Consider the following 9548-nt stretch of genomic DNA (forward strand, 5'->3'; position numbering starts at 1 on the left):
GAACGCAACAGATAGAAACCACGCCCACCATGACGCTGTCGTACAGCTGCTTGTCATCCAGGCTGCGGTCCTTCACGCATCCCGATTGGCTGAGGTAGTGGTAGCACTCCGGTGCCTCTCCGAGCAGGAAGAGCTCTGGAGGTTACAACAAAAACACAAATCAAAAGACGACGCTTGACAAAAACAACTGTGAATTGAGAATGTCACAAAATATCAATAGGCAGCAATGTGTTGTGACAGAATTCCAGGCTGGTAGTAGCCAGGGACCATCGTGTCCCTGAACAAGACACTTAACCCTGAGTGTCTCCAGGGGGGGGACTGTCCCTGTAACTACTGACTGTAAGTCGTTCTGCATAAGGGTGTCTGGTGAATGCCAGGAATGTAAATGGAACATAATTGAGCACAATAAACACCATGAGAGAATGTATTCGTATTTATTTTGTTATATTGTTGTACTACGATTTTATTTTCTCTCTCTCTCTCTCTCTCTCTCTCTCTTATATATATATATATATATATACACACACACACACACACACACGTTTGCCACTTTGCACTAAGGGGTGGTGGACAGGACCAAAAAAAAAAAAGGCCTACGCATTATTGTGGTCAATATCCGTGGCAGTTAAAGGTTAAAGGTTAAAGGTTGGTCATGCACCGAAACCCTCTTTCATCAGCTAAAATGAAACAACAGGATTTAAGTAAATGTCTGGTTTATAACTCTGTACCCCGTGTTGGGTGCAGTTCCTCCACCACCAGCAGAGGGCAGTAGGCTCACCTCTGTGGTCTCTGTCCACTCCGGACAGCAGAGCGTAGAAAATGTGGTAGTTCCTCTCGCCAGGGTTCTGCCGTACCACGCGGTTCTGGAACGAGAGTTAAAACTGCGTGAAAACGGCCGAGAAATCCTGACACGTTTCAGGACATTAAAGCGCCGGGGACACCGACACAATAACAGCCGGAGCCAAGAAGGTCGGAGCGGGGCCGGAAAAGCCCATCTGTGAGGTCCACACGATTACCTTTTCAAGCAGATCTGCAAGACCATTAATCAAGGACGATAAAACACACGTTTCTACATGAAACCGTCGTAAAAACACGCAACGTGCATCTCAGAAGGATACAGTCGGTGATGCAGCCCCCCTGGATGTTCCCGCTCTGGGAGAAGTGCAGCTGGATGAACTTCCCGAAGCGGGTGGAGTTGTTGTTGTAGACGGTCTTGGCGTTCCCGAACGCTTCCATGATCGGACTGTTAAAACGACATTAACATGTTTCTGCACGTGCATGTTAATGTTCATTTAAAACCACGTATGCTGTAACCACAGAGTTGGTAGACAGAATAAAGACATGAAGCGAATGATGATGTAAGCACTGAGACAGGCGTAGGGGAGGGTGGATTTTTAATCTGGTGAATCCTCTATTGGCTGCATATTTAGTATAGCAAGAGGGGCCGTGGCCACACCCACAAGATGGGCGTGTCCTCGATGCGTGTCTACCTGCTCTGTACGATGGCCTGCTCCACGCGGGTGGTCCTCTCCGAGGGCGGAGTCCCTGCCGAGTTCTGGCTCATGACCGACAGGAACATCAGCAGCAGTTTGGTGCTCTCGGTCTTACCGGCTCCACTCTCTCCGCTGGGTGTGCACAGAAACACACACACACACACACACACACACACTCAGTGGTTCTGACTCAATAAACATTAAACAGAGGCTCGGCGAGGTTGACCTAGAAGATGAGGATCATTGAATAACTGAATGATGACTATGGAGATAAATGCACGAATGAATGAATGAATAAATAAATAAATAAATATTTCTTCACTCGGCAAGAAATATGATTCATGACTCAGGGTGACGAGATTAAAATGCCACCCGACACAGGTCAGCATGGACCGTGACCAGCAGGTGAACGTGCGGCAGGGACCGCTGCATTTGACACCGCCTCACCTGATCAGCACGCACTGGCTGTCGTGCCGCTTCCACAGGCAGCGGTAGCACTCGTTGGCCACGGCGAAGATGTGGGGCGGCAACTCGCCCAGGTGGTGCTGACTGTAGAGCTCCACAGCCGCGGGGGCGTACAGCCCGGCGATCTGCTTATACGGGTTCACGGCCGCCAAGATGGAGCCGATGTTCGTCTGGACAGAGAAGACAGAGGGACAGATGCAGAAATGTTTGTAGTGGTGGTAGTAGCCTAGCGGGGTAACACACTCGCCTGTAAACCAGAAGACCCAGGTTCAAACCCCACTTACTACCACCGTGTCCCTGAGCAGGACACTTAACCCTGAGTGTCTCCAGGGGGGGACTGTCCCTGTAACTACTGACTGGAAGTCGCTCTGGATAAGGGCGTCTGGTAAATGTTATATATATAGAACCCCCTCTAGAGCAGGCGCTAGAAACCAACTTTAGGGAATTATGGGATTGAAATTGATGCAACTCATAATAATGAAAGTCATAATAATGATATCTGTTATACACACTAGGACATAAACAGGAAAGCCCACGAGAAGATGTGTGAGCGGCGTGGACCCTGCCTCACGCAGAACTGAACCTGGCGCGTGCCGCCCTCCATCGATCCGGGCTGGCAGGAGGGTTATTATTCACCGCGGTCTACTTTGACTTTATTGACAGATAAGTGGATCGGAAGTCCCTGATACACACGTACGTAAACGTAATAGTGGAAACAGGAAGCCAGTGTACCTACGTGAAATAAACAGGAGGTTTTATTGTGAGTGCGCTGATCCAGTTCTGACAAATGAACTGCGGTACAGTTCCAGATCAATAACATGAGTTGTCATTTTCTATTCAGCATTCGCACCACCCTCAATCGCCAATACTTTTCCTTTTTTATATCATCAGCAACCGGTATTATATCATTACTAGCCGGCACTGATCTATATAAACTCCATTTACCCATAAGCCTCGTATTCACAATAATAGGCTCGTATCTGGGAACGAGAACGTCCGCGTTGGGGTCAAAGGGACACAGGTGTGGTTCGGTCACATCTTCCACGGCAATAACAGGCAGTCATGCAATCGAAGCAGCGCAGGGTGATGGGATTATGGCGGAGAAGCCGTACAGTCCGGCCCAAAGAGAGGAAAGTGGGCGTGACCACGCCGAGCGTGCTTATGCACGGCCGTGTAAATGTAAATGCGTTGGTGCGCGGCGCGAGCGTGTAAATACGTACGTAAATGCTGTCCTTCCGGTAGCGCAGAAACAGATTGTGCATGATGGCCGCCTCGTGCAGCTCCGTGAGGGTGGACATGTCCTCCACCCCGTCCACGCTGGTGGGGTGCATGGTGAACACGCGCTCCCGGTTGACCTCGGAGCTCTCCAGAGTTATTTCCTAACGCACACATGTAAATTCAGATGAATTCAGTTGTTCCTAAAAGCAGTTCCAAATGAAAATTGCATCATACTGCTGAACTAATTGTCTCATTTGCATGTAGATGTAGATGTAAAATGATAAAACCTGATGCTTTGTCAGCTGCCCTCTGACTTATTATGGAAAAACTGATCCTAGATCAGTGATCTGTGGGTTGTGGCCCAATGGTTTGAATTGCTGTTTGTGTGTGTGTGTGAGTCTTTGTGGGGGTGGAATAAGGCCAGTGATGCGATCATGCTGGTTCTTTTCATTTGCCAGGTGGGTTCACGTTCCCGTAACAAGACTCGGGGACAGTGGATCACTTCTGCTCTTTGCTCTCTTCCTCCTTTCTTTCACTCACTTTCTTTCTCTCCTCTTTCGGCCCTTCTCTCTCTTATTCATGCCCTGGGATCGCGTTCCTTTCTGCATTTCTCTCCCCAATTCTTTTCCCAACTATTCACTGAATCATGAGGGGAGATACCAGACATGTTTATCCACACACACACACACACACACACACACACACACCAATTATCTGTTAAACCCCTTCAGCTCTGTCAGTATTTTAGCAGTAGAAACCGACATGGAATAACAGAGGGAAGATCGGAACGCCGGGAAGTTCAGCAATTTTAACCCTACTGTTTATTTATTTTTTAATTCCGATTATTTCTCGTGGGAAAAGCGGAATGAACTGCGATGCACCTCTGCGAGGGCACCGTCTCCTCCGCTGGAACGTCTTGCTTTCAGCTGACTTGTAGATGACCCCCATCTATCTGTTTATCTGACCGGACCGTCTTACACGCCACCAGAGCAAAACAAAAGGGCTTCTGGGTCGGACAGGGTGCAAGAACAGAAAGCAGATCGCCTCCATAATGCCGGTTCAGAGACCTCGTGCCTTCCCAAAATTAACACATCATACTAGTGCAGCTAAAAAAAATAATATTTAATAAAGAAAAAGCTAAACCTGCAGCCATAAAATGTCGATATTCTGTATTGTGAGTCACAACGTTCTAGTAATTTGCCATTCGAGATTGTCCTGATCGTCACACACCGATGCCCCCGGCAAGAGGCCGTAACCGAGTCTGGTGACGTCAGGCTCGTCCTGCACACCGAAACGCCCCAGAGCATCTGGGAGACTCGTCACAGCCAGGAGTCTCACTCTCTGGACACGCACCCTGGCAAGCTCCAACTCGCAGGGGACGCAACACGCCAAGAGCCGTCCCTCTATATACATATATAAATGATCACATTATGTCGGAAAAGACTCAAATGAAGAGAATGTCTCAAATAGGAGCAGGAACGGTCAAACAGCTCTGATGCCATCATAATGACACTATAGAATCTCTTCTCCTTCTCAAGAAAATGTACAATCTGTAGTTGGGCAAGAATTTTTCTAAAGGAATTAATTATACAGTTATTCCATAGATATAACTATTAAATGTGTATTTTTTTAATGAATGTAAGTAAGTAATTGAATGTGGGGGCGTCAGCAATGTCTCCAAGAAACCAGGACGTTCTCTGACGAATCAGCAGGAAGCCGATGGACGGAGGTCAAAGTTGTCCTCTGCCGAGTTCAGGGTCGCTGAGGCACCGGGGCGCCAAATTCCTCCCATTCCGCGCAGCGCGGACGTCGAAAACGTTATCGGGTTTCGAGGCGGGGGGAGAGGGGGGGAGAGGCGATGACGGCATTCCAGACCGCATGCAGACGCGCCCGATCCATACGTTCCAAGCGGACAAAAGGACAGAATCGACATTACATTAGGGCCAGAAAAGGACACGCCTGTCCAGGAGCAGAACTCCCATGGTGCACGGGGTCAACATTCAAACCAGGTGGATCAGCACTCAAGAGGTCCAAAATACCAAAACAGAGCGAAACTTGACCCGTCCGTCCAACCCGCCACTCAGAACCGGACCATCGGTGGGGGTCAGAGGTCGTGAGGTCGGGTTCAGCCGACGTCTCGGCTCTGCTCCGGCTGTGGCCGACACTGTGGACTGGCTGTAAAGTAGAGGAGTAACGCCAGCGGGCGTACACCAGATGGGAGTCGGGACATCTGCTGGGATCTTGTGAGTCAATAAACATGGAGTATCTGTGTGTGTGTGTGTGTGTGTGTGTGTGTGTGAGACACTGTCACACTGATATGACCCAATATGACTCAGCAGAACATGGTTCTTAACAGCTGAGTTTCTGCCACTACTGTATAACACACACACACACACACACCACACACACACACACACACACACACACACTACAAAGGAACAGCCCGGCTCCCTCAGGGCCCGGAGAGCGACGCTGTCTGCACAAAGACGCCATAAGGCCAGCGCGGCCTGGATCCACGCCATGGAACAGAAGCTCTCCCCCTGCCGCCACGTGATGAAGTGGGACGGAGGAAAAATAACGGCACTGCGCTGCATGTTGGAGAGGAGGAGCTCACCGCGCACCCGCCCTGAATGTTGAATACCGATCGAGTTTTAAAAGGGGGAGGAGCCTGCAGGCGTCGCACACCCACACACACGTCCTGTCAATACGTGACAGGTGTGGAACCGTGTCCGTGTCCTCCTTTCTCCTCCGTTTCCCTCCGTTCTCGGTTGAACAGGGTACAGGGCGGCGGGCGTGGCTCTGCGCTTCTCTTTCCGCACGTCGATCGATCGAGAAGCACGGGAAAAGTGCACATTTGCAGCGGCGCGTGAGCCACAGTGATCCAATCATCTATAAATCAGTGGACCGCCGGATTTACGCTCCTCTGGCCCCTGGGCGGCGGCCCGGGCTCCACCCGCGTCATTCTGGAGAGACACGTCCCTTCCTGGGCCTCACCAGGGACCCAGCTCAGCCTTTAATCTGGCACAAATAACGTTAAAGTCTGTCCGGGAACATGACACCACTGTTCATTATGGATTTGGGTTATGGTGACATTTTCTTTGGTGCACTCTGGTGAACCTGCCCAGAGATATAATCCCGCCAAATCGAGTCTTACTATACATTCAATCCGGTATTTATAAAAATCCACATGGTGCGAGTGCACAGACCCTGAGGCTGGAATGGCTGATGATCGTATTCTAGTGTAGTGTGTGTGTGTGTGTGTGTGTAGCTGGGACACTGCCAGGCTTTGTGTCTGTGAATCGGCCACACCCACAGTCTGCGACGCCCCGGCCCATACCTGCTGAATATGTATAAGTGTGGTGTGTGGGGAGCATGACTGTGCACAGCTGATCCAGGATCAGACATCTTGCAGCTGCAATAAACTGTTAATGATGCACTAATGGTCTAAACTGCTTCTAGATCAGTAAAAACCATAGTTGTGTTTTAGTCTTGGTTTTACTTTTAGCCCAGGCTTTGCGTCCGGCTGTTTTTGCAAAATATCTTACAAGTTAACATAAAAACATGTAAAATACAATAAGGACAATAACTGGAATAGAGATCATCTTCTAGAGATCATCACAACCCGCAGATCCTCCCAAAACTTTTCATTTTATTAGACTCAGAGACACCTGGCTGTCATTTTAGTCTTTTTTTAGTCTCAGTCATGTCCAGACTCATTTACGTCTAGTCAAGTTTCAGTCGACTAAATGTCTGAGCAATTATCCAGTAATAATAGTATTAATACAGTATTTTAGTATAGTTTTAGTCAATGAAAATGTTCTTTTTTTGGTTAAATACAGTAGAACAGACAAACGAACATTATATAGAATATAGAATATTACATAGAATCAAGAATACATCCATTCCAGACGTGGAAGTTCTGTTTTATTTTCCACTTCAGAAAGCGTCCAAAGATCATGTAATTTTTACTCCCAGCCATCTGCTCACCCATCAAACTATGAAATAAAATGAATGCCACGATTGCGTAACGTAACGGAAGTGACGTCATCTGTGCAAACATAATTTAAAAAAACATAATGCAAACATAATTAAACGACAGCAAATAACATCTCCTTTTCGTCAAGACAAATTTTGACATTTGGTTTTTATCTTGTAAACAAAATCCGTCAACAATATAACATGATATAATTTGTTATAGATATTGTCACATGACCAGCATTTACGTCTCGTCTTGTCTTTATTACGTGAAAAAGGTTCATTGATGAAGATATATTTTTCATACATTTTGTGCACGAAAGTACTAAACAAAAGAACTAAACCTGTTTTTTATATTATAATTTCATTGTGTGTGTGTGTGTGAGACCTTAACCTTTGACCTCTAAACTGAGCGTCGCTGGTCGGACCGCTTGTTCACCTGGAAACAACGGTACTTTGGGTTCAAATTGTGGTTTTATCTTTTAATATCACCAGTGCTTCAAGGTTTTATTAAAAATGTTCCAGCCGGTAAGAACCATGAAGGTCCCTGGCAGTCCACATGCTCGGTCCATCGGTGGGAAGCCATGGCCGAGAGAAAACGTCTTTAATAATGCATGCAGGCGAGACACCACTCCGCTCCAACGCACACACGCAATGTTCAATCAATCGTGGCCTTCATCTTACGCGCAGATACGCTCCTTTAAAGGGCATATGAGGAAAAACAGGAGGTTCTAGAAGGCCACGAGGTCACAATGGAGCCATTGGGCTGCACGCGGCCGGATTCGTGAGATTAGCATTTCATTGTGGACCAGATGGACCAGAACAGTGCCAGTGCGGAGAACCGGCTTAAGAAAATGTCAAATTCCTCGCTCGTGGGGACGGGGGCCCGACAGGAAGCCGGCGCTTTTTACCGGAGCTGTACGGGACCAGTGGTGGGCGTGGCCGTGGGGACAGTCAGAGTCTTGATGGTTTCATACAGTGAAGCGGCCATTTAACGCACAGGAGCGGACATGAGGACGCCACTCTTGATGAATAAATTAGGTCTCCCTTACAGCGTCTCTTCTGGACACAGGTCCCAGTTTAAAGAGCCGGACGTCCTACAGAAAACCATCTCGCCATATGACTCGTGGTAGATGCGTCATCACTTACGAACTTCCAGGTCCAAACCCCACTTACTACCATCGTGTCCCTGAGCAGGACACTTAACCCTGAGTGTCTCCAGTGGGGGACTGTCCCTGTAACTACTGGTTGTGAGTGATAAGGGGGGAAGGCTGGTAAAAATGCTTGTAAAATATATATTAAACAGGAATTGACAACCGGTTGGTTGGTGTGATGTCCCCATGGCAACGTGACTGGGGGCGGAGTCTAACGTTACACGGTCGAGTTGGGGACATCCTTCACATTCACAAAGATGGAATTTTAACCACATAAGCAGGACGCCCCAGAACAGAAGTGCAGACTGTACCCGAGTACCGTACAGAAGACAGATGGACGTCCAGATCCCACCAGGACGCAGCTCGTCTTCATTATTAGTAAGAGCAGGCGATAAACTGGAACAGGGACCTCTCTGAGACGCTCTCTCAAGAAGCTCCAGACCACAGACACATTGGGGTGATGTTTCCAACTGGAAAATGCTCCGGCTTTGTAGCGGCCTTTAACCATGTTCTCCAAAGTTCTCCAACGTTCTCCAACGTTCTCCAAACGCAGCACGTCTGTTACTGTAGAGAAGCCAGTGAGTGGCGTTCGGTCGGAGGATGTGGCCCTCAGGGGCTTAAAGTCTTTCCACGTACGGCGGATTTATGGGTGTTGTGGACCTCGGCCTCCCACCCCACACACACACAACACACACCACACACACACACACACACACTTGAACACAGCTAGCCACAACCTGGAGCACAGCTGGGTTTCTCTGTAGAACTGCGTCCATTCTGTTTTAAACCCATAATCGCAACCTTAGGCTGAGGTTCCATGGGGTCAAGGGTCGAATCCACGCGGACGCAAGCCCAGGGTCGCCGTATGGACAGGACGCAGGGTTCTGCCGGACTGCGTTCCCATTTGGTTCTAAATAGGACAGCCGGAACCACGCCTGCCGGCGGGAAGGACGTGCGTGTAGGACGCGGAAAGGACCAGAACATCGTCGTTTAAGCGGCATCATGAGGGGTCCTCACGTGTACGAGAATCTGTGCCGTATGAACGGTCAGAACGGAAGAACCCGAAATCAATATCAAAACCCAACGGTTCTCATAGTGCGGTTTCCGGATGTGGAGTCCTAACCTGCTGAGCAGCTGCCACCATACACACACACACACACGCACACACTCACACACACACACACTAACACAACACACACACACACGCACACACACACACACACCGCACACACTAACACAAACA

General features: G+C 48.6%; 1 protein-coding gene across 2 annotated transcripts in view; it reads right to left on the reverse strand.

Moving 5' to 3' along the window:
- Nucleotides 1-9548, reverse strand: part of myo10l3 (myosin X, like 3) — a 69893-nt gene that overhangs the window by 28678 nt on the left and 31667 nt on the right. For both annotated transcript variants that reach the window (XM_028992339.1, XM_028992341.1), the window contains exons 3-9: nt 3179-3337; nt 1941-2128; nt 1491-1625; nt 1119-1243; nt 1017-1030; nt 779-863; nt 29-135 (exon numbers count right to left, since the gene is read on the reverse strand). In XM_028992339.1, coding sequence (XP_028848172.1) covers nt 29-135; nt 779-863; nt 1017-1030; nt 1119-1243; nt 1491-1625; nt 1941-2128; nt 3179-3337 — 813 coding nt within the window. The remainder of the gene's footprint in view (nt 1-28; nt 136-778; nt 864-1016; nt 1031-1118; nt 1244-1490; nt 1626-1940; nt 2129-3178; nt 3338-9548) is intronic.

The sequence above is a fragment of the Denticeps clupeoides genome, chromosome 9 (genome assembly GCF_900700375.1).
Source record: "Denticeps clupeoides chromosome 9, fDenClu1.1, whole genome shotgun sequence".
Lineage (NCBI taxonomy): Eukaryota > Metazoa > Chordata > Actinopteri > Clupeiformes > Denticipitidae > Denticeps > Denticeps clupeoides.